The sequence below is a fragment of the Procambarus clarkii genome, chromosome 13, assembly GCF_040958095.1.
Source record: "Procambarus clarkii isolate CNS0578487 chromosome 13, FALCON_Pclarkii_2.0, whole genome shotgun sequence".
NCBI lineage: Eukaryota > Metazoa > Arthropoda > Malacostraca > Decapoda > Cambaridae > Procambarus > Procambarus clarkii.
The window spans coordinates 32,058,608-32,083,904 of record NC_091162.1 but is presented as its reverse complement, the minus strand read 5'-3'; the positions used below and the strand labels follow the sequence as shown (position 1 = coordinate 32,083,904).

At 51.9% G+C, this 25,297-nt stretch overlaps 1 protein-coding gene across 16 annotated transcripts in view; it reads left to right on the top strand.

Annotated features, from left to right (window-relative positions):
* LOC123757282 (peroxisomal acyl-coenzyme A oxidase 3-like) overlaps nt 1-25,297 on the top strand; it is a 546,669-nt gene that overhangs the window by 238,659 nt on the left and 282,713 nt on the right. For all 16 annotated transcript variants that reach the window (XM_069323862.1, XM_069323857.1, XM_069323852.1 and 13 more), the window contains 2 exons: nt 2,562-2,722; nt 2,964-3,086. In XM_069323862.1, the coding sequence (XP_069179963.1) occupies nt 2,562-2,722; nt 2,964-3,086 (284 nt within the window). The remainder of the gene's footprint in view (nt 1-2,561; nt 2,723-2,963; nt 3,087-25,297) is intronic.

Sequence of the window (25,297 nt, the reverse complement as noted above, 5' to 3'; positions counted from 1 at the left end):
TCAATTCCCATACCTCTATCTACTAACAGTTTAAACCCAAACAAACACCTCTAACCACTTCTTCCAACGAGTTCGCAACAGCAACAACCCCAGCTCTCGATAGATGCACCCCATCACGAGCATACATTTCATTCCTTCGATAGAAGTGTTCCCAGTTACAACACTTCCCAGAAGTGTTGTAATGTTGCCTTTGTTCTTAAGTTGTCTATGAAAGATATTGCATTTGATTTGCAATATCTTTCCAGCCGGCAATTGACACCAATTGCCCTCGACATCCATTCATTTCCCACTCCCTTTCTTGGAAGAATGCCACATATGATCGGGATTCCTCCCTTGCTCCTAACTAATTCAATGGCTGTCCTGAATCTCTGTATTAGTTCCTCACTCCTAACTCGCCCAACATCATTACCCCCTGCACTAATACAAATAATGGGTTTGTTTCCATTTCCCATCAAAATATCATTCATGTTTCCAACAATATCACCAATTCCAGCTCCCGGATAGCAAACCCTTAATCTGTTCCCCCTATCTCTGGCACAAAACGTTAAAGGCAGCTGCTATTGGCCCATACGGGGCAGCTGCTATTGGCCCATACGGGGCAGCTGCTATTGGCCCATACGCGGCAGCTGCTATTGGCCCATACAGGGCAGCTGCTATTGGCCCATACGGGGCAGCTGCTATTGGCCCATACGGGGCAGCTGCTATTGGCCCATACGGGACAGCTGCTATTGGCCCATACGGGGCAGCTGCTATTGGCCCATACGAGGCAGCTGCTATTGGCCCATATGGGGCAGCTGCTATTGGCCCATATGGGGCAGCTGATATTGGCCCATACGAGGCAGCTGCTATTGGCCCATACGAAGCAGCTGCTACGCGGTGTTCTGAATGTGTTGATGGTGAATGTATATAGTGTGTGACAGTGTATAGTGTGTAAATAGATTGTATATATATACACAAATTAGCATGATACATAGTAAATATGTGCTGCATATGTGTACACAAGTTTCATGCACGTAACACAGTGTCTACGGACAGTACGGATGTTGTACTGCGATATTATAGTGTACGTGTTCATTATACATTGGATTGGCACATAAAAACAATGAAAATGTATTTGGAAAGGTGCGCAAAAAATGAACAAAAATATATTCTCGGCAACTCGCACGCCCCGCCCCGAGCGCCCCACCGCCCCCGAGAGCTTACGGCACGGGCGCACGGGGAATGATGACGTCACGCCCCAACTTCCGGACCCCATAGCAGCCAAAGTAAGTACAATATCGACTTTTTTTTTTACATACCCATACTGAGGGAAGGGTTTTTGACACTTTAAAAAGAAAAAATTATTTTTTCCAGAGAATTTATTTCCTGCGCACTGCGGGTGTGTTACATTTGGAGGCAACGCAGTTAAGGGGTTAATTATAGACCTGTATCATTGACAGGTATAATAGTCAAAAGATTTGTAAAAATAATTAAAACTAAATGGGTAGAATACCTGGAGAAAATCGATATAATATCAGGCAGACAGTATAGTTTTCGATCTGGAAGATCCTGTGTAATGAACTTACTCAGTTTTTATGATTGAGCCACAGAGATTTTACAGGAAAGAGATGGTTGGGTTGACTGCATTTATCTGGACCTGAAAAAGGCTTTCGACAGAGTTCCTCATAAGAGGTTGTTCTGGAAACTGAAACATATTGGAGGGGTGACAGGTAAACTTCTAAATGGATGAAAAATTTCAAATTTTTCCTGTAATCTTCAAAGATCGCTTTGTATGGTCCCACACAGGAAGAGATTCAGCTTGCCTCAAAAAGTGTTCGTCAGTCAGAAAGAGATTCAGTAAGCCTCAGAGTGTCCGTCAGTTAGGAAGAGATTCAGGTATTCTTGAAAATATCTATGGAAAACACCACCATGAAAGCCACTAACACTGTTCATCTATGTTACTTGTATCAGATTCATCTATGTATCATCTAAATAAATTGGAGATAGCATAGGATTGCAAGGGTGACGCTCAGTGCTACAAATGGATTCGCTCGCTGTATCATCCTCATAGGTGCTGTATCACTTGCATCCGACCTTTGTGTTAGGTCCTTATTGCGCCTTGCTTCACCAATATTATGACCCTTATGGTCTTCCAACAATAAGGTTTGAATTTCACTGACAGCATTATCTTTCAACACCTTGTCGGACAGGTGTTTGGGAGCCAGAAGCGCGTGCACCACCCATGGTTACTCATTCAGTTCTATCTCAGCCAGCAGCCCTAGGGCATTCTGGGAATTTTTTCCTAGATGGCTGCCTCTCACTGGAGGTCCTAAGAGTCCATTTAGTACACAACCAACCTCGTACACATTTATAATTGGTACTGAAAAATCAAAAAGAGTTTTCTCGGTTGGCGCAGTTTCCCGCCGACCAAGAATACTCGGTTGGCGCAGTTAATTGGTTAAAATGTTTGTACAGTGTATTGGAAACCATGCATGTATATACCCCTAATAATACTTTATGAGTTAAGGGTTATGCAAGTTATTTAAGATTTATTTTAAATATGTGTTTTTCACAATCTTTAGGAGCATCCCTTGGCAACCTGTCAGTAGGCCGCATATCAATCATAGGATTTGGGGTTGTACATTTGAAGAAAGCCCTTACCATTGCTGTCCGCTACTCTGCTGTTCGTAAGCAGTTTGGTCCAGGAGAAGAGGAGCTTCCTGTTATTGAATATCCACTGCAGGTACTTGTGCTAATGTTGCACTTGCATTATTTTATTTTTATAACTGTTATTTCATTGTTAAAATAAAATAAATCTTAGGAAGTGAAAAATTTTAAAATAAATTTTTAAGGTCACTTTGTTGTATTAAAATTTCTGAAACTGGTGTTATTGTATATAAATCATTTACTGTATTAATCTTATAATAGAAAATGTAGCCAATAAGTGTTATATAATTTATGAATGTTCTTATTTTTTTCCTCAGCAATGGAGATTATTCCCATTTATAGCAGCAACGTACGCACTGGATAACTTCAATAAAACTTTCCATGAGATGTTTGTAAAGTTTCGTATGGAGATGATTGATGCTGCTAACAAAGGCAGAGTTGTAAGTTATCCTTAATTTTACAGACCAATTTAATTTTTTTGTTTTTGCTTAACAAAGTTATTGTTGTAGTATATAATTTTTATATATATGTAGGCTATAATTTTTCTGGGAAGGCTCCCCAGTTTCTCCATGTTGCCAACCATCTCAATAGTCCCTCCAATTTAAAAATATGGTTCCAGCCCTGTGTGGTTACTCTCGTGTTTGAGGTGTTTATAAATGACACTGGATCTATATTTCAGCTTTAACCACTGTGCTGCTCACCTTCCAAATACGGTACCCCCCTTTGCACAGAAAATAAATTCTCTGGAAAAAATTCTTTTTGTTTTTGAAAATGTTAAATTCCCTTCCCTGATCAGATATGTAAAAAAAAAATCAAAATTGTAATTACTTTGGCCTCAGTGGGGTCTGGAAAATGGCGTGTGACGTCACGATTTGGTGGTCGCCCGTGACGTAGACTCCCGAAGCCAGTCGCCCGCCAGCTCAAACATACGCGAGTTGCCACAAATATTTATTTTCTGTGGGGAGCCCCTACGGCTCCCAGGAGCTTATCAGGCTAATGTATGTTATATTAGACCAGGACATTAGCTAAGGAGTTCAGACCTACCAGGGACCAGTGCCAGAACCTGACCTCTTCAGAGAGGTTTCAGGGAGCAATGGCCCTGGAAAACCCCTTTGTGATTGGGGTTTTCCTTATCTGCCATCGACCGGGGTTAGGCACCAAGAAAAGTTGGCATAACAAAACAAACCCCACATGGTAAAAAACTAAAACAAAAAAACGAACAGAGAGGGAGAAACTCCTTACAATCACAAGGAAACAAGCAAACAAGCAAACATCACACTTTACTGCCGCGCCGATCGTCCGCGCAGCCCTCCCTGCCCTGAGAGGGGGAGGGGGGAGCCCCGGACCTACCACGCCGGCTGCCAAGCTTCAGTTCGTAAGCTAATGTCAACCGGGATAGACGCTTCTCTGGCCTCAGTTTCCTAGGCGGTGTTTGCCTTGTGTGGCGTTCACTGCCGTGTGTTGTGTTGTGCGGTGGCCAGGAGTACCTCATCAGTGATGGGGCTGCATGCGCTTAGTGGCTGACTTCCCTAAGCGCCCTGTGAGTACTGCCCTTGCGTAACAGGGTTATCTTCCCTGGGGCGTTTGGGAACCATTCCCGTAGAGGTTCTTGCTGCTTGGCATTTGCCTCGCCATTGGGGCCAGCTGGGGCTTGGGGCCCTTGTTTGGCCCTGGGTAGGGATTGGTATTGTGCTGGTTAGGGCTTCAAGGTGTTGCACAGCCTGCCACCTAAGCGGCGACCGGTGCCTGTTGCCTCTGGAGACAGTGTACTTTTGCGGGTTTTTTCTTTTGTTTTTATTTTCATGCCTGGTGGGGGTCTGCCTAATGTGGCTATAGTTCCACTGGTAGTGTTTGGCGGCCCTCTGCTAGGCCCACGTGATTGTACACGTCGCAGGGGTTTTCAGTGCTATCCTCTACCCTCTTGTTATGTTTGGGTTTCTCGGCTGGGGCTTTGTGACCAGTGCTTACCAGGTCGGCCAAGGATGGTGGAGTCTGTCCGTCCGTCGGGCTCACAGCACGGTTCGGGAGTTCGTGGCTGTCTGGTTTGCGCTTCGGAGGGTTTGGGTCACTCGGTGCTCTACCATTCAGCTCCGTTCAGACTGTTCTCTGGCGGTTCTTGCCGGAACCACAGGGTTTCTCTTAGGTGTTGACCTTTGGGGTTAGTTCCATAGTAGCTCTTTTGCTGGATTCTCGGGGTTTGGCTAACCGTGAGGTTGATGTCCGGGGTGTGTCCTACGTCCTGGCGGACAGCTGTCTCGGTTCATTCCTCTGTTCGCGGATTGGCCAGTTGTTGCCGACTCGTTTTGTTGGCTCTGTCGGACGTACAGGCATACCTCAGAATAAGAGTTTAATCCGTTCCTGGAGACGCCTCGCCTTCCGAAAACTCGCATTCCGAAGTTAATTTCCCCATAAGAAATAAAGGGAAATGAATTAATCCGTTCCTGACTACCCCAAAAACCCCACATCAAACTAAATTTTTATACCTAATTTACCTAATTCATCTAAATAAACCTACAAAACTGTGTTCCAGTTATTACTTACCTTGCTGTCGAGTGCTGTAGGCGTATGGAAGATGGTGAGGAGGGGGGAGGAGGAGAGGAGTTACTGTTTGGAAGGGGAGTCCCCTTCCATAATCACATCACATAACCCCATGCCTTGTAACACTATGAATACCACTTCTCTTTCTAAATTTTTCAAACCAGCCCCTGCTTGCCTTAAACTCTTTCTTATCTGCATCACTCGTTGCAGGGGTATTCTTTAGAAGGTCTTCGTGCAACACCCTGGCTTTCTCACAAATAATGGCCTCCGAAACACTATCACCCCTCAACTCCTTGTCGTGTATCCAAATTAATAACAACTTTTCCACTTCTTCAAGTATTTGTGGTCTTTGTGCCGTTAATGTTCTTACTCCTTTTGCCACTTTAGCACCCATAATCTTATTTTTCTTCTTAAGTATAGTGCATATTGTTGATGTGGCTTTGTTGTACTGCCTACAAAGTTCAACAACACGTGTACCGTTCTCATGCTTCCGAATGATCTCTTGTTTCTCCTCTATTGTCATCCTCACATGAGCTTTCTGGCCTTTATCCTTACCACTGGCTTTCTTGGGACCCATGGTGAGATATATAATAACAAATTGTATAGACAAATCACCAAAAATCCAACAAAACACTGAAAATCCGCGAGAAGAATTGATGTGGGGGTAGTCACTGAGCGCGAGACAATAATAAACTGAGGGGCGGAGGGGCGATGATCGCCGAACCACCACGCGCTAGGTCGGCTGTACGCGTATCAACAAACTCGCGTCCAAACTCGCCTCCCGAAGTAACCATCGCCTTCCGAGACAAATTTTTGGAGTAAATACACCTCGCCTTCCGAAAACCTCGCATACAGGGACAATCGCATTCCGAGGTACCACTGTATGGACTCCTGGCCATGGACATCTTCGAGTCAGCGTGGTCTAGGCGTCGCCCATTTTATATGGTGCCCTTACCCACCTGCGAGGCGTTCACAGTGGATGCTTTTCGGCAGGACTGGTCGAGGTGGGGGTACCTGTTCCTCTTCTCCCGGTCCAGCTGTTGCTTCGAGTTCTGGCTCTGTTGCAGCCCATTCCCACGAGAGCAGTCCTTATGGTTCCTTGGTGGCCGGCCCAGCTTTATTTTCAGACGCTGCTTGATAGGTGTCCGAACCCGGGGCGTTTTTCCGCGGCTCCGCCTCTTTCGGCAGGTCGAATCGGTCCTGTACGTGACTGGTTCGGCCTTCTCCTCGGCTCTTTGTGTCTGGTATCTTGACGCGGGTATCACCATCTCTGTGGTGTTCAGGTGGCTTTGTTGACGGTGTCCCACCTGCGAGCTTCGTCTTGGCGACAGTATGACGTTTCGTACGCTTTCTCGTGTTTTGTTTCACCTCCGGCCTGCTCATGCATCGCCTGAGTCGTCCTGGTCCTTGATCAGGGTGCCTTCTTAACTTCTCAGTTTGTGGTAGCCTCTTCGGTTCAGGTTTCTGCTTTTTTGTACTGGTGGTAGATTTGTATACGTGTGCAGCCTTTCTCCGTCTTGGCGACGGTCGAGACGGCTTCTTTCCGGAGGGGTTCTTGGTTTCTTGATGCTTGATTGATTTGGCCAGGGGTGCGTCCTGTGTTGTCTGGTTATGCTTTTTGCCGTTACCTGCGTACCGTGTCTGGGGATGCACTGTGGTTGATCCGGTTCCCCTCGTTGCCTTTTTTCAGGGCTCGGGTCTCCCAGGTCGTCCGCAGAGTTTTTCAGTCTTCCAGCCTGCAGTCTGTCTTTGCGCTCGTTCTGTTCAGCCGTTTGCAGCTTTTGCTGCTGTGTTGGTGACGTCTAGGGCTCATTTCGGGCGCATGGATTTGTAGGTTGCACAGGTTCTTGGCCGCCCATTCATTATGCGCATCTGCTCCTGTGCGTTCTTGTTGCCTTGGGTCGCAGGTTGCAACCTGTTGTCTCGGCTTCGCGTTGCAGAGTTTGTGGCGGCCGCCTCCCGGGTTAGCCCTTTCTTTTCCTTCTCTTTGCGTATGAAGCTCCAGGGAGCCGTAGGGGCTCCCCACAGAAAACCAGCGTTGAATGTAATGAAACGCCATTTTCTGGGCGAGCCCCGGAGGCTCCCTGGCAACCCTCTGTCCCACCAGTCGGCGTTTTCTGTGGGGAGCCCCTACGGCTCCCTGGAGCTTATCGGGCTAATGTATGTTATGTTAGACCGGGACATTAGCTAAGGAGTTCAAACCTACCAGGGACCAGCGCCAGAACCTGGCCCCTTCAGAGAGGTTTCAGGGAGCAATGGCCCTGGAAAACCCCATATGGTTGGGGGTTTTCCTTATCTGCCATCGACCAGGGTTAGGCACCCAGAAAGGTAGGCGTAACAAAACAAACCCCACATGGTAAAAAACTACAACAAAAACCGAACAGAGAGGTAGAAAACTCCCTACAATCCCAAGGAAACAAGCAAACAAGCAAACATCACACTTTACTGCCGCGCCGATCGTCCGCGCAGCCCTCCCCCACCCCGGGAGGGGGAGGGGGGAGCCCCGGACCTACCGCGCCGGCTGCCAAGCTCCAGTTCGTTCGCTAATGTCAACCGGGATTGACGCTTCTCTGGCCTCAGTTTCCTAGGCGGTGTTTGCCTTGTGTGGCGTTCACTGCCGTGTGTTGTGGTGTGCGGTGGCCAGGAGTACTTCATCAGTGCCGGGGCTGCATGTGCTTAGTGGCTGACTTCCCTAAGCGCCCTGTGAGTACTGCCCTTGCGTAACAGGGTTATCTTCCCTGGGGCGTTCGGGAACCATTCCCGTAGAGGTTCTTGCTGCTCGGCATTTGCCTCGCCCTTGGGGCCAGCTGGGGCTTGGGGCCCTTGTTTGGCCCTGGGTAGGGATTGGTATTGTGCTGGTTAGGGCGTCAAGGTGTTGCGCAGCCTGCCACCTAAGCGGCGGCCGGTTTCTGTTGCCTCTGGAGACGGTGTACTTTTGCGGGGTTTTTCTTTTGTTTTTCATGTTTCTTGCCTGGTGGGGGTCTGCCTAAGGTGGTTATAGTTCCACTGGTAGTGTTTGGCAGCCCTCTGCTAGGCCCCCGTGCTTGTACACGTCTCAGGGGTTTTCAGTGCTATAATCTACCCTCTTGTTATGTTTGGGTTTCTTAACCGGTTAGCAACACCTTGCCCGGGCTTCCCGTAGTTGTTACACTACGGGCCCTGGAAACCCCTGTCTGGTCTCGGGGGACCATTGAATGTGTCTTCCGGGTTCCAACCCGTCTTGTACGGGATCGTTGGTTGCTGTTCCCTTGTCTCCGGGTGACAGTCGCCAATTTTACCTCCGTCGTGCTGCCTGTTGGGTCACTGACACCTTGAACCGGAGTCTTGCGAGTGATTCTCTGCTTGTTCTCCAGTACTCTCCTGATGTTATTACTGTTCAGAGTACAGGCGGCATCCATGTTGCAAGCTAGGTTAGGTTGCTGCAACATGCTAGGTTGGTTTCCCACTCGAATGCCCCGTGGTCGCCCCGTTTGGTTAGGTGCTGCTCGCCCCTTTCTCTCCATGTTCCCGGCTCCGGACCGTCTGCGGGTTTCGGGGTCGGGGCGGGGTTTAGTTGCGGCAGAGACTCGGGCGGTTTTCGGGGGCTGCCCCATTCGGGTTGGGGACGGAGGTTTGAGCCTGTGCCTCCTGCCAAGGCTTCTGGGTCTTACCAGCGGCCCTTTCTTGTTGCCTTTCCCATGGACTCTTGCTTTTCTTTCAGGGCGGAGGGCTTGGAGGACGGCTCTGCCCCGGGGCCTCTGTTGTTGGTTCCCGGGGCTGTGGGGGTTGCCTGCTAGCAGTTCTGGGGCGGTTTTGCCCCTTCAGGGGTTTTTCTGCTGTTGGGCGGCGTTTTTCGCCCTTCCAGTCTGCTAGCTTCCCACATTTGCTGGCGTGTTTTTGTGTATTTAGCGTCAGTCACAGCCCCTGCTGGCGGCCATTTTCGTCTGCCGGTTTCACGGCGTGGCCACCAGGGCGGCGTTGCGGTTTGTTTACATGCTTCTGGGTGTGCGAGCGAGCATCTCTGGTGAGTTTTCAAAAAATTTTCAGGGTTTTTGTTCTCCTGTTGTCGTTTCTTTGTTTTTCTGGTGTTTTCTTGCCGTTGCCTGTTCCTCTGGGAACGTTTGGGTGTTGATTTTGGGTCTGAGCCTATGGGTTTAGGCTCAGTGCCCCTGGCTGGTATGCTTGCTCCCACACCTTGCCCCTCGGTTTTCGGTCTGTTGGGACCGTTTTCCCAGGGCGTTCTGCTGGGGTCTGTGCTTTGCCTTTCTGTGGTGTTCTCCGCCGGCAAATGTGGTGGTTTGGGCTCCCCCTGGTTCGATTCTGGGTTCCTTTGGGTTCCTTGGTTTCGTTCTGGAGGTTTCTTCCTCTTGGGCCCCCTTTTGTGGGTTCAGGGGACTTTGTTTCCTCGTGTGACCCGGTTCTGCCTTTTGGGGTTCCGGGGTCTTCCTGGCTTGCAGACTGAGCTTTTTGGGTCTTGGCACATGTTGTGGTTGTGCTGGGACTTTGTGGTTTTGCTGTCGAGGTGGGCCTTTTTGATGCAGTTTTGTGCCTTCTTTGCCTGGCCGGCGTAGTGCTCTCTGCCACTAGTCGGCGGCTTGTGCTTTTACAATATATGTCCTCACCTAGTTGTGCTTGTGGGGGTTGAGCTCTGGCTCCTTGGTCCTGCCTCTCAACCGTCCATCAACAGGTGTATCGGTTTCTGTGCCTCTTGGGCTCTGTCATGTCTACATGTGACATTGTATGGGGGTCAGCCTCGTTACTTGTGTGAGGAGTCGCCACATTACTTCCTAGTGCTTTCCTGTTCCCATTCTGACACTATAAAATAAAAAAAAAAAAAAAAAAATTTAATTCTATCTGTGGCTCTTTTGGGTACTCCGTTTCCACCTGTCCCCTAGTGCGTCTGCCCCTTGTGTTACATAGCCTGTCCTTATCAACCCTGTCGATTCCCTTGGGTATCTTGAATGTGGTGATCAGGTCTCCCCTCACTTCGTCTTCCAGCGAAGTGTGGTTTCATTCCCGTAGTCTCTCCTCATGATTTCGGTAGTGTACTTTTTCTTTCTGAAGGGGTTCTGTTCCCTTCTCTGTTGACTGGGCGCTGGGGGAGCAGCTTGCTCTGTTGCCTCTCGCTTGGTCCCGCTGTTGGTGGGCGCTTTGGGTTGTCTTCCGGCCTCTGCTGGCGTCGGAGGACGGCTTCTCCCCCTTGGGGAGGGGGGTTCAGAGCTGGCGGGGTGGGCTTCTTCCCCTGCGCTTCGTCATTTCCTCTTCGTGGGTGTGTGGGGCATGGTCGATCCGCCCCATCCTTCTGGGCTTCCCGTCTGCTCTTTGCAGTCATGAGCTTTTCCCGTCTGCTCTTTGCAGTCATGAGCTTTTCCAGTCTGCAGTTCTTCTGGACTACTTCAGTCTGCTCCCTGGATCCTCTGCCCTCCTCGGAGGACTGTTGTCTCCTGTTCGGATTCTGTTAGGGCCGGGTGCATGGATGGTGGACCTGGACCTCCAGGTCACTTCTTGGCACGTTCCTCTCCAGTTTTTCTGGGGTTAGCACGGTTGGTAATTACCTATGTGTACTTACCTAAGTGTAGTTACAGGATGAGAGCTACTCTCGTGGTGTCCCGTCTTCCCAGCACTCTGTCATATAATGATTTGATTATAATTGTCATATTGTCATATCATGATTGTCATATGTCATGATATGTCTTAATATGATTGTCATATAATGCTTTGGTGGTAGGGCTTCAGGTTTGCTGTTTTTATTGCCTTCCCTATTTTGTAAAGGGCACTTTGTATACTCTTTGCATCTTTACCGGATCTTAGTGCCCTGTCTGCGTCTGAGATTCGGTGTCTGGCCTACCTCGACGACTGGCTGGAGTGGGCTCCCAGTCAGTCCGCTTGTCTGCTCGCCAGGGGATGGTTCTTTCCAGATCGCTGGGTTTGGTTTCCTGGTGATCTGGAGGTTTTACCTTCTGTTTCCGTCCCGGGTTCGGGCCTGGGCCTTGTTTCAGGCTCTTGGGCCCCTCATTGTCTTCCCTCCGGAAGTGTTACTGCGGCTGTGGTCCCGCCTTTGGCTGTTCAGGAGGGGGTCCCGGGTTGCTCAGCGGTTGCTTGGGCGGTTGTGCGGGAGTTTGCACTTCGGCGTGCTTGTCTGTCCGCGGAGTCGGGTTTGGCTCCGGCGTCGGTTGGTTCCTACGGAGTCTCCCCTTCCGCCTCTTGCATTCCTTGGGTTCCTCTGGGGATCTGGTGTTGGTGCTGCGTCACCAGCTTCCTCTTTGGGGTTTTCGGGGTTCCGTGCCTTGGCACCTCCCCGAGCCTTCGCTCGATGTGTTCACGGACGGGTCGTCTCTCGGCTGGGGCTTTGTGACCTGTGCTCACCAGGTCGGCCGAGGTTGATGGAGTCTGTCTGTCCGTCGGGCTCTCAGCCCGGTTCAGGTGTTCATGGCTGTCTGGTTTGCGCTTCGGAGAGTTTGGGTCACTAGGTACTCTACCATTCAGCTCTGTTTGGACTGTTCTCTGGTGGTTCTTGCCGGAACCACAGGGGGTTTGGTTAACCGTGTGGTTCGTGTCCGGGGTGTGTCCTGCGTCCTGGTGGACAGCTGTCTCGGTTCATTCCTCTTCGTGGGTTGGCCAGTCGTCGCCGATTCGTTTTGTTGGCTCTGTTGGGCTTATGGACTCCTGGCCATGGACGTCTTCAGGTCGGCGTGGTCTAGGCGTCGCCCGTTTTGTGGCGCCCTTCCCACCTGCGAGGACTTCACGGTGGCGGCTTTCGGCAGGCCTGGTCGAGGTGGGGGGTACTTGTACCTCTTCTCCCGGTCCAGCTGTTGCTTCGGGTTCTGGCTCGGTTGCAGCCCATTCCCACGAGAACAGTCCTTATGGTTCCATGGTGGCCGGCCCGGCCTTCTTTTCAGACGCTGCTTGATAGGTGTCCGTACCCGGGGCGTTTTTCCTGAGGCTTCACCTTTTTCAGCAGGCCGAATCGGTCCTGTCCGTGACTGGTTCGGCCTTCTCTTTGGCTCTTCGCGTCTGGTATTTTGATGCAGGTATCACCATCTCTATGGTGTTCAGGTGGCTTTGTTGACGGTGTCCCACCTGCGAGCTTCGTCTTGGAGACAGTATGACGTTTATTACGTTTTCTCGCGTTTTGTTTACCCTCCGGCCTGCTCATGAGTCGCCTGAGCCATCCTGGTCTTTGTTCAGGGTGCCTTCTTATCTTCCCCTCAGTTTGTGGTAGCCCCTTCGGTTTCAGTTTCCTCCTCTTTGGTACTGGTGGTAGCTTTATTGGTGTGCAGCCTTTCTCTGTCCTGGCGACGGTCGAGACGGCTGCTTTCCGGAGGGGTTCTTGGGGTATTGGTACTTGTTTGGTTTGGCCGGGGGGTGCGTCCTGTGTTGTCCGGTTGTGCTTTTTGCTGTTGCCGGCGTACCGTGCCTGGGGATGCGCTGTGGTTGATCCGGTTCCTTCGTTCCCTGTTTTCAGGGCTCGGGTCTCCCAGGTCGTCCGCAGTGTTTTCCTTCTTCCTGCGGTCTGTCTTTGCGCCCGTGCTGTTCAGACGTTTACAGCATTTGCTGCTGTGTTGGTGACGTCTCGGGCTCGTTTCGGGCGCAGGGATTTGTGGGTCGCCCAGGTTTTTGGCCGCCCATCCATATGTGCGTCTGTTCTTGGGCGTTCTTGTTGCCTTGGGTCGCAGGTTTGCGACCGGTTGTCTTGGCTTTGCGTTGCAGAGTTTATGGCGGCCGCCTCCCGGGTTAGCCCTTTCTTTTCCTTCTCATTGGGTATGAAGCTCCAGGGAGCCGTAGGGGCTCCCCACAGAAAACCAGCGTTGAATGTAATGAAACGCCATTTTCTGGGCGAGCCCCGGAGGCTCCCTGGAAACCCTCCCTCCCACCGGTCGGCGGTTTTTTCGCGTTGGTTGAAGCTTAGCTTCCGAACTGGAGCTTGGCAGCCGGCGCGGTAGGTCCGGGGCTTCCCCCTCCCCCTCCCGGGGTGGGGAGGGCTGCGCGGACGATCGGCGCGGCAGTAAAGTGTGATGTTTGCTTGTTTGCTTGTTTGCTTGTTTCCTTGGGATTGTAGGGAGTTTTCTACCTCTCTGTTCGGTTTTTGTTGTAGTTTCTTACCATGTGGGGTTTGTTTTGTTACGCCTACCTTTCTGGGTGCCTAACCCTGGTCGATGGCAGATAAGGAAAACCCCCAACCATATGGGGTTTTCCAGGGCCATTGCTCCCTGAAACCTCTCTGAAGGGGCCAGGTTCTGGCGCTGGTCCCTGGTAGGTCTGAACTCCTTAGCTAATGTCCCGGTCTAACATAACATACATTAGCCCGATAAGCTCCAGGGAGCCTCCGGGGCTCACCCAGAAAATGGCGTTTCATTACATTCAACGCTGGTTTTTTTCACATTGGTTGAAGCTTAGCTTCCGGACTGAAGCTTGGCAGTCGGCGCGGTAGGTCCGGGGCTCCCCCCTCCCCCTCTCGGGGTGGGGAGCGCTGAGTGGACGATCGGCGCGGCAGTAAAGTGTGATGTTTGCTTGTTTTCTTGTGATTGTAGGGAGTTTCTACTTCTCTGTTCATTTTTTTGTTTTAGTTTTTCACCATGTGGGGTTTGTTTTGTTACGCCTACCTTTCTGGGTGCCTAACCCTGGTCGATGGCAGATAAGGAAAACCCCCAACCATATGGGGTTTTCCAGGGCCATTGCTCCCTGAAACCTCTCTGAAGGGGCCAGGTTCTGGCGCTGGTCCCTGGTAGGTCTGAACTCCTTAGCTAATGTCCCGGTCTAACATAACATACATTAGCCCGATAAGCTCCAGGGAGCCTCCGGGGCTCACCCAGAAAATGGCGTTTCATTACATTCAACGCTGGTTTTTTTCACATTGGTTGAAGCTTAGCTTCCGGACTGAAGCTTGGCAGTCGGCGCGGTAGGTCCGGGGCTCCCCCCTCCCCCTCTCGGGGCGGGGAGCGCTGAGTGGACGATCGGCGCGGCAGTAAAGTGTGATGTTTGCTTGTTTTCTTGTGATTGTAGGGAGTTTCTACTTCTCTGTTCATTTTTTTGTTTTAGTTTTTCACCATGTGGGGTTTGTTTTGTTATGCCTACCTTTCTGGGTGCCTAACCCTGGTCGATGGCAGATAAGGAAAACCCCAATCACAAAGGGGTTTTCCAGAGCCATTGCTCCCTGAAACCTCTCTGAAGGGGCCAGGTTCTGGTGCTGGTCCCTGGTAGGTCTGAACTCCTTAGCTAATGTCCCGGTCTAATATAACATACATTAGCCCGATAAGCTCTAGGGAGCCTCCGGGGCTCACCCAGAAAATGGCGTTTCATTACATTCAACGCTGGTTTTTTATTTTTTGCGTACATATCCAAATATACTTGTTTTGTTTTTTCTTGCCAATCCTATATATAATGAACACGTACAAAATATTATGGTAGTAGAACATCCATACTGTCCCAAAATACTGTATTATATGTGTCTCAAATGTGTCAACATATATTGCTCTTATATCTAATGTTAAATGTTCATTTATGTAAATTTACAATATATTTACACACTATACACTACCACACACTATATACAGTCACCATCAACACACTCAGAACTCCGTGAATGTGAGCTGCCAAACCCAGCTGTGCTTTGGTGGGTATATGGGCCTGCGGGCTGCTCCAAGCAACAGCCTGGAGCGGCCCGCTCCAGGCTGGCCGGCTGGCCCACTCCTGGCTCGACTTGTGAGAGTTTGGTGGACCAAACTCTCACAAGTCAAGCCAGGCCTCGGGCTGGGCTTGGGAAGTAGAACTCCCAGAACCCCATCAAGAAGGTATCAAGGTACCAAGGTACCAGCCAGCCCTCCCTCAATCCTTTAACACCTAGATTACTCCTTACACCTTACTCACCAACATTCCTCCTCCTCCTACCATACTGTTATTGTTTTTATTACAGTATCCACTCAATTTAACGGCCTCTTTTATACCGATCTGCCGGTAATAACGACCGGTTTGGGAGATCGGTATCTGGACCCTTATATACCAGTCTGGCGGTCGATATTACCGAAGGTCGGTATTGAGTTTGTTTTGGCATCGGCGGCCCCTCATGTGGCAACAGGCCACCGACCTCCAAGGCCTTGAGGGAGGGATGGGAGGCAGTGATTGATGGAGGGAGGGAGGGAGGGAGTTGGTCAGGAAGGGAGGGAGGGAGTTGGTCAGGAAGGGAAGGAGGGAGTTGGTCAGGAAGGGAGGGAGGGAGTTGGTCAGGAAGGGAGGGAGGGAGTTGGTCAGGAAGGGAGGGAGGGAGTTGGTCAGGAAGGGAGGGAGGGAGTTGGTCAGGAAGGGAGTTGGTTAGGGAGGGAGGGAGGGAGGGAGGGAGTTGGTCAGGGAGGGAGGGAGTTGGTCAGGAAGGGAGGGAGGGAGTTGGTCAGGAAGGGAGGGAGGGAGTTGGTCAGGAAGGGAGTTGGTCAGGAAGGGAGGGAGGGAGTTGGTCAGGGAGGGAGTTGGTCAGGAAGGGAGGAAGGGAGTTGGTCAGGAAGGGAGGAAGGGAGTTGGTTAGGGAGGGAGGGAGTTGGTCAGGGAGGGAGGGAGGGAGTTGGTCAGGAAGGGAGGGAGGGAGTTGGTCAGGAAGGGAGGGAGGGAGTTGGTCAGGAAGGGAGGGAGGGAGTTGGTCAGGAAGGGAGGGAGGGAGTTGGTCAGGAAGGGAGGAAGGGAGTTGGTCAGGAAGGGAGTTGGTCAGGAAGGGAGGAAGTGAGTTGGTCAGGAAGGGAGGAAGGGAGTTGGTCAGGAAGGGAGGGAGGGAGTTGGTCAGGAAGGGAGTTGGTCAGGAAGGGAGGAAGGGAGTTGGTCAGGAAGGGAGGGAGGGAGTTGGTCAGGAAGGGAGTTGGTCAGGAAGGGAGGAAGGGAGTTGGTCAGGAAGGGAGGAAGGGAGTTGGTCAGGAAGGGAGGAAGGGAGTTGGTCAGGAAGGGAGGGAGGGAGTTGGTCAGGAAGGGAGGAAGGGAGTTGGTCAGGAAGGGAGGGAGGGAGTTGGTCAGGAAGGGAGATAGGGAGTTGGTCAGGAAGGGAGGAAGGGAGTTGGTCACGGAAGGAGGAAAAACTATTGTGTGTGTATGGGACTCGCTTAAGCCTAACGAAGGTGGCGTTGGCGGTGTTGCAAGAATTATATTGTTTTCTTATTGCTGTGGAGAGCTAGTTCCGAATATTAATTAATTAACACTATAATAGATGAACAGTACAGTATTTGGTTTGCTATTTATTCATTTAAATATTTACAATAAAATAAAATGGGATTTAACAGAACTTACGGCGCATCGTACAGCGTGTCAACACCCACGTGTCTGTCGACACATGTGGAGGGGAGATGGGAAGGCTGGCGTGAGGTGGGGGAGGCGGGGTTGACCAGGCAGGAGATCACACGTGTCGTCCAGTCTCGCCACTTACCCACCTGTTCACCCACTTCCCTGCCCACCCACCTGTGTACCCACCTGTTCACCCACTTCCCTGCCCACCCACCTGTTCACCCACTTCCCTGCCCACCCACCTGTTTACCCACCTGTTCACCCACTTCCCTGCCCACCTACCTGTTCACCCACTTCCCTGCCCACCCACCTGTTTACCCACCTGTTTACCCACCTGCCTGCATGCCCACTTACCCACCTTGTTCACCCACTTCCCTGCCCACCCACCTGCCTGCACACCCACTTACCCACCTGTTCACCCACTTCCCTGCCCACCCACCTGCCAATCCATCCACCCACCTGTTTACCCACCTGTTCACCCACTTCCCTGCCCACCCACCTGTTCACCCACTTCCCTGCCCACCCACCTGTTCACCCACTTCCCTGCCCACCCACCTGTTCACCCACTTCCCTGCCCACCCACCTGTTCACCCACTTCCCTACCCACCCACCTGTTCACCCACTTCACTGCCCACCCACTTCCCTGCCCACCCACTTCCCTGCCCACCCACTTCCCTGCCCACCCACCTGTTTACCCACTTCCCTGCCCACCCACCTGTTTACCCACTTGGCTGCACACCCATTTACCCACCTGTTCACCCACCCACCTATTTACCCACTTCCCTGCCCACCCACCTGCCTGCACACCCACTTACCCACCTGTCAATCCATCCACCCACCTGTTCACCCACCTACCTGCACACCCACCTGCCTGCTTAACCCACCTGTTCACCCACTTCCCTGCCCACCCACCTGTTTACCTACATGCCTGCATGCCCACTTACCCACCTGTCAATGCACCCACCCACCTATTCACCCACCTGCCTGCTTACCCACTCACCCACCTGCCTGCTCGAACCTGTTCACCCACCAAGCCCATCTACCTGCCATCCACTCATCCAAAACCCACCTGCCTGAACCCACCTATCCCTGCCTGCCCACCCACCCACTTGCCTGCCCACCCACCCACCTGCCTGCCCACCCACTTTCCCTGCCCACCTACCAGCTAGGCAGCTAACCACCCATGCACCAGCCCCACACACTAATTAGTGTGTCAATTCAAATCATGCGTGTGGTATAAAAATTGTCGGAAATGGTCCCTTTTGGACTCAGAGGTGAAAAAGTACTATTATCCGGAACATGTGATAATCCGGCTGGGGGTCCTTCCCATATAGTCCGGATAGTCGAGTGGAGACAACTACCTGAATGTTACTTGAAAAATTACCGACATCTTAACTTCGGAAATACCAGAACTCCGGAAATAACGACCAGGGTACAGCCCCATATAGGCCGTTAAATTGAGTGGATACTGTACACTATTTACACATGTTATGTATACATATCTAGATGTTTTATTCACCATAACTGTGCAAGTAAGCTGGGATTGTCCAAACAGCACAGTGGACACCATACACTGCATGAGAAATCACAAAGCAGCCAGCTAACGACGCTATGATTACGACGCCTCGTCCCTTACCAAAATGGCTCCTCCCACTTTACTACGCACATATGTACATGGGTTTGTACACACATTGTATATACTCATGCACATATGTGTTCACTATAGCGAACCACTAAGATAGTGTGGTGAGCAAAACGAGAGTGGCTGCCACACCCAATGAGGCTACCTTGATTCCCTCCCTCCCTCACCAAACTTCCTCCTCCCACAATACTGAGCACAGCGCTAATTATCACCACAATTCTGCTATTATCACAATCCTGGTCACTAAATTCTGTAAATGAATAATTGATCACAGGTTTATTTTGTAAAGTAACATATGTAGTTGTTTGAAGATTCCTAGATGGACGAAATAATGCTGTGGTGCTGTGGCTAGCGCTGTGAACATCGTGAACAGCATTGATTCACTGATATTTGAACATTGTATACAGTTATTATCACACTCAGGCTCTTCTGTAATACTATCATGGCTAAATAATAGCAGTTATATATATATTATGACATTATTAGGCAATGTTGTGGTCACAAGCTGAACAGCAGTGCTGTGAGCTCATTCTGCATATCCCAGCCTTGGTTGCTCACTCAGTACTGAGGCCCTCACGCCCGGGAATGTCGCCCACGATTTTTTTTTAAATGGCATCTGTTTACAAGAGCCTTGAGGAAGCCGATGTAAACCCCATGTACCCGCGGGAGTTTTGAATCATATACTAAAAATATAAGATCCTGGAGATGCGTTGCGCACCTTTCGTCGAGTGCCTGCAGGCATGTTGTGCAGTTCAGTGGTTAAACACTGCACTAGGTAATGCACCTTGAGATGCTAGGTCAGTGGTGTGAAACGCGCTCGTAGGTATAGTGTACAATTCAAAACTGGCGTGCTGTCACGTGGTTATTAAATGGATGCCTCAGGCTCCAGTGATCATCTGCCATTTTGAAACAAAATCCCAGCATTCCCCTGGGCTAGTGGGAGCCTTAGTTTCAAGGAAGCAATGATGTCTGACACATCGTCTACGAGCTCCAGGTCTACGGTCAGCTGCGATCTTGCAAAACGACTCTCAGAGGAGGAAATATGGGACATATTGTATGATGATGGATCAATTGATGACAATTTAGACTACAGTCCAGAAAAAGATGTAACACAGGGGTTGGACTCGAGTGATGGGGAGACCGAAGTGGACGATGTTGCGAGTGTGTACCGTACACGCGCCTCGCCCGGCCTCATACTCTACCCTGGGTCAACACCATTCGAGTTACCATCACCTTATGTACTCGCCTATTTGTACTCGCCTATTTGTGCTTGCAGGATCGAGCATTGGCTCTTGGATCCCGCCTTTCCAGCTATCGGTTGTTTACAGCAATGACTCCTGTCCCATTTCCCTATCATACCTAGTTTTAAAAGTATGAATAGTATTTGCTTCCACAACCTGTTCCCCAAGTGCATTATGTGTTACCTGATGTGAGTTTATTTGGTGATACTACATGTGATGAGTAATTTTCGGGCTCCAGGGACATAGGCTCTGATACAAGCATTGTTGACGAACCGAGTACAGGCAACTATGGTGTTACCAGGTGGGGTTTTGCTGCCCCGACAAAATGCTAAGGCAAGCGCCAGCATGTCACACACCCTGAGGATAAAGATGACAGTATGCCCCCGACATCAACTGTTCATGGTAGGCCTATACTATGCACAACACACTCATCTCCTGGCATACCCATATGCAGCTCTAGCACAAGATGACGGAGCCATGGTGTTGGCACCCGTACTGGTGGTGCTCGTGCTGGTGTTGGCACTCGTGCTGGTGTTGGCACCCGTACTGGTGGTGCTGGTGTTGGCACTCGTGCTGGTGTTGGCACCCGTACTGGTGGTGCTCGTGCTGGTGTTGGCACCCGTACTGGTGGTGCTCGTGCTGGTGTTGGCACCCGTACTGGTGGTGCTCGTGCTGGTGTTGGCACCCGTACTGGTGGTGCTGGTGTTGGCACCCGTACTGGTGGTGCTCGTGCTGGTGTTGGCACCCGTACTGGTGGTGCTCGTGCTGGTGTTGGCACCCGTACTGGTGGTGCTGGTGTTGGCACCCGTACTGGTGGTGCTCGTGCTGGTGTTGGCACCCGTACTGGTGGTGCTGGTGTTGGCACCCGTACTGGTGGTGGTGCTCGTGCTGGTGTTGGCACCCGTACTGGTGGTGGTGCTCGTGCTGGTGTTGGCACCCATACTGGTGGTGCTGGTGTTGGCACCCGTACTGGTGGTCCTCGTGCTGGTGTTGGCATCCATACTGGTGGTGCTCGTGCTGGTGTTGGCACCCGCACTGGTGGTGGTGCTCGTGCTGGTGTTGGCACCCATACTGGTGGTGCTCGTGCTGGTGTTGGCACCCGCACTGGTGGTGGTGCTCGTGCTGGTGTTGGCACCCGTACTGGTGGTGCTGGTGTTGGCACCCGTACTGGTGGTGCTCGTGCTGGTGTTGGCACCCGTACTGGTGGTGCTGGTGTTGGCACCCGTACTGGTGGTGCTCGTGCTGGTGTTGGCACCCGTACTGGTGGTGCTCGTGCTGGTGTTGGCACCCGTACTGGTGGTGCTCGTGCTGGTGTTGGCACCCGTACTGGTGGTGCTGGTGTTGGCACCCGTACTGGTGGTGCTCGTGCTGGTGTTGGCACCCGTACTGGTGGTGCTCGTGCTGGTGTTGGCACCCGTACTGGTGGTGCTCGTGCTGGTGTTGGCACCCGTACTGGTGGTGCTCGTGCTGGTGTTGGCACCCGTACTGGTGGTGCTCGTGCTGGTGTTGGCACCCGTACTGGTGGTACTCGTGCTGGTGTTGGCACCCGTACTGGTGGTGCTCGTGCTGGTGTTGGCACCCGCACTGGTGGTGGTGCTCGTGCTGGTGTTGGCACCCGTACTGGTAGTGCTCGTGCTGGTGTTGGCACCCATACTGGTGGTGCTCGTGCTGGTGTTGGCACCCGTACTGGTGGTGCTCGTGCTGGTGTTGGCACCCGTACTGGTGGTGCTCGTGCTGGTGTTGGCACTCGTGCTGGTGTTGGCACCCATACTGGTGGTGCTGGTGTTGGCACCCGTACTGGTGGTGCTGGTGTTGGCACCCGTACTGGTGGTGGTGCTTGTGCTGGTGTTGGCACCCGCACTGGTGGTGGTGCTCGTGCTGGTGTTGGCACCCGTACTGGTGGTGCTGGTGTTGGCACCCGTACTGGTGGTGCTCGTGCTGGTGTTGGCACCCGTACTGGTGGTACTCGTGCTGGTGTTGGCACCCGTACTGGTGGTGCTGGTGTTGGCACCCATACTGGTGGTACTCGTGCTGGTGTTGGCACCCGTACTGGTGGTGCTCGTGCTGGTGTTGGCACCCGTACTGGTGGTACTCGTGCTGGTGTTGGCACCCGTACTGGTGGTGCTCGTGCTGGTGTTGGCACCCGTACTGGTGGTGCTGGTGTTGGCACCCGTACTGGTGGTGCTCGTGCTGGTGTTGGCACCCGTACTGGTGGTACTCGTGCTGGTGTTGGCACCCGTACTGGTGGTGCTCGTGCTGGTGTTGGCACCCGTACTGGTGGTGCTGGTGTTGGTGTTGGCACCCGTACTGGTGGTGCTCGTGCTGGTGTTGGCACCCGTACTGGTGGTGCTGGTGTTGGCACCCGTACTGGTGGTGCTGGTGTTGGCACCCGTACTGGTGGTGCTGGTGTTGGCATCCGTACTGGTGGTGCTCGAGCTGGTGTTGGCACCCGTACTGGTGGTGCTGGTGTTGGTGTTGGCACCCGTACTGGTGGTGCTCGTGCTGGTGTTGGCACCCGTACTGGTGGTGCTCGTGCTGGTGTTGGCACCCGTACTGGTGGTGCTGGTGTTGGCACCCGTACTGGTGGTGCTCGTGCTGGTGTTGGCACCCGTACTGGTGGTGCTGGTGTTGGCACCCGTACTGGTGGTGCTGGTGTTGGCACCCGTACTGGTGGGGCTGGTGTTGGCACCCGTACTGGTGGTGCTGGTGTTGGCACCCGTACTGGTGGTGCTCGTGCTGGTGTTGGCACCCGTACTGGTGGTGCTCGTGCTGGTGTTGGCACCCGTACTGGTGGTGCTCGTGCTGGTGTTGGCACCCGTACTGGTGGTGCTCGTGCTGGTGTTGGCACCCGTACTGGTGGTGCTCGTGCTGGTGTTGGCACCCGTACTGGTGGTGCTCGTGCTGGTGTTGGCACCCGTACTGGTGGTGCTCGTGCTGGTGTTGGCACCCGTACTGGTGGTACTCGTGCTGGTGTTGGCACCCATACTGGTGGTGCTCGTGCTGGTGTTGGCACCCGTACTGGTGGTACTCGTGCTGGTGTTGGCACCCGTACTGGTGGTGGTGCTCGTGCTGGTGTTGGCACCCGTACTGGTGGTGCTGGTGTTGGCACCCGTACTGGTGGTACTCGTGCTGGTGTTGGCACCCGTACTGGTGGTGCTCGTGCTGGTGTTGGCACCCGTACTGGTGGTGCTCGTGCTGGTGTTGGCACCCGTACTGGTGGTGCTCGTGCTGGTGTTGGCACCCGTACTGGTGGTGCTGGTGTTGGCACCCATACTGGTGGTGCTGGTGTTGGCACCCGTACTGGTGGTGGTGCTTGTGCTGGTGTTGGCACCCGTACTGGTGGTGCTGGTGTTGGCACCCGTACTGGTGGTGCTCGTGCTGGTGTTGGCACCCGTACTGGTGGTGCTCGTGCTGGTGTTGGCACCCGTACTGGTGGTGCTCGTGCTGGTGTTGGCACCCGTACTGGTGGTGCTGGTGTTGGCACCCGTACTGGTGGTGCTCGTGCTGGTGTTGGCACCCGTACTGGTGGTGGTGCTCGTGCTGGTGTTGGCACCCGTACTGGTGGTACTCGTGCTGGTGTTGGCACCCGTACTGGTGGTGCTCGTGCTGGTGTTGGCACCCGTACTGGTGGTGCTCGTGCTGGTGTTGGCTGTCATGTTGGCGCCAAAACCATCACCACTGGTGTACTTGTGTGTGAGGATTGTGAGAATTTTGTCCTACAGATTCCAACATTTGATGGTACCAATGTTGGTGTGACACACTTTTCTGTGGGGGAGCCCCTACGGCTCCCTGGAGCTTATCGGGCTAATGTATGTTATATTAGACCGGGACATTAGCTAAGGAGTTCAGACCTACCAGGGACCAGCGCCAGAACCTGGCCCCTTCAGAGAGGTTACAGGGAGCAATGGTCCTGGAAAACCCCTTTGTGGTTGGGGTTTTCCTTATCTGCCATCGACCGGGGTTAGGCAGCCAGAAAGGTAGGCATAACAAAACAAACCCCACATGGTAAAAAACTAAAACAAAAAAACGAACAGAGAGGTAGAAACTCCCTACAATCACAAGGAAACAAGCAAACAAGCAAACATCACACTATACTGCCGTGCCGATCGTCCGTGCAGCCCTCCCTGCCCCGAGAGGGGGGGAGGGGGGAGCCCCGGACCTACCGCCCCGGCTGCCAAGCTTCAGTTCGTAAGCTAATGTCAACCGGGATAGACGCTTCTCTGGCCTCAGTTTCCTAGGCGGTGTTTGCCTTGTGTGGCATTCACTGCCGAGTGTTGTGTTGTGCGGTGGTCAGGAGTACCTTCACAACCCAGGCCAACATGGATTTCGAGCGGGAAGATCGTGCCTCTCACAGCTACTTGAGCACTACGACAAAGTCACTGAGGCATTAGAAGAGAAACAGAATGCTGATGTGATATACACGGACTTCGCAAAGGCTTTCGATAAATGTGACCATGGCGTGATAGCACACAAAATGAAGTCAATGGGAATAACCGGTAAAGTAGGACGCTGGATACTCAGTTTTCTGTCAAACAGGACTCAGCGAGTAACTGTCAACCATATAAAATCTAGTCCAAGTGCAGTGAAAAGCTCTGTACCTCAGGGTACAGTCCTTGCACCGCTGCTTTTCCTTATTCTCATATCAGATATTGACAAAAATACAAGTCACAGCTTCGTATCATCCTTTGCAGATGACACAAAAGTCAGTATGAAAATTACCTCGGCTGAGGACATTGAAAAACTTCAAGCTGATATTAATAAAGTTTTCGACTGGGCATCAGAAAGTAACATGATGTTTAACAGTGATAAATTCTAGGTACTCAGGTACGGTAAAAATGAGGACCTTAAACACAATACAGAGTACAAAACACAATCAAATGTACCCATAGTAGGAAAACAGCATGTAAAGGATTTGGGAATAATAATGTCTGATGACCTAACGTTTAAGGAGCATAACCAAGCAAATATTGCGACAGCCAGAAAAATGATAGGATGGATTACGAGAACTTTCAAATCCAGGGATCCCATCACAATGGTTGTACTCTTCAAGTCACTTGTGTTGTCCCGTCTTGAGTACTGTTCAGTACTCACTTCCCCCTTCAGAGCAGGAGAGATTGCTGAAATAGAGGGAATACAGAGAACATATACGGCACGCATAGATGCAATAAAGCACCTAAATTATTGGGATCGTCTCAAAGCCCTTCAAATATACTCACTAGAAAGAAGACGAGAGAGATATCAAATAATATACACCTGGAAGATACTGGAGGGCCAAGTACCAAATCTACACAGTAAAATAACAACGTACTGGAGTAAACGATATGGAAGAAAATGTAGAATAGAACCAGTGAAGAGCAGAGGTGCCATAGGCACAATCAGAGAACACTGTATAAACATCAGAGGTCCGCGGTTGTTCAACGTCCTCCCAGCAAGCATAAGAAATATTGCCGGAACAACCGTGGACATTTTCAAGAGGAAACTAGATTTATTCCTCCAAGGAGTGCCGGACCAACCGGGCTGTGGTGGGTATGTGGGCCTGCGGGCCGCTCCAAGCAACAGCCTGGTGGACCAAACTCTCACAAGTCAAGCCTGGCCTCGGGCCGGGTTTGGGGAGTAGAAGAACTCCCAGAACCCCATCAACCAGGTATCAACCAGGTATCAACCAACCTCATCAGTGCTGGGACTGCATGTGCTTAGTGGTTGACTTCCCTAAGCGCCCTGTGAGTACTGCCTTTGCGTAACAGGGTTATCTTCCCTGGGGCATTCGGGAACCATTCCCGTAGAGGTTCTTGCTGCTCGGTATTTGCCTCGCCCTTGGGGCCAGCTGGGGCTTGGGGCCCTTGTTTGGCCCTGGGTAGGGACTTGTATTGTGCTGGTTAGGGCTTCAAGGTGTTGCACAGCCTGCCACCTAAGTGGCGGCCAGTTCCTGTTGCTTCTGGTGACGGTGTACTTTTGCGGGGTTTTTCTTTTGTTTTTCTTTTCATGCATGGTGGGG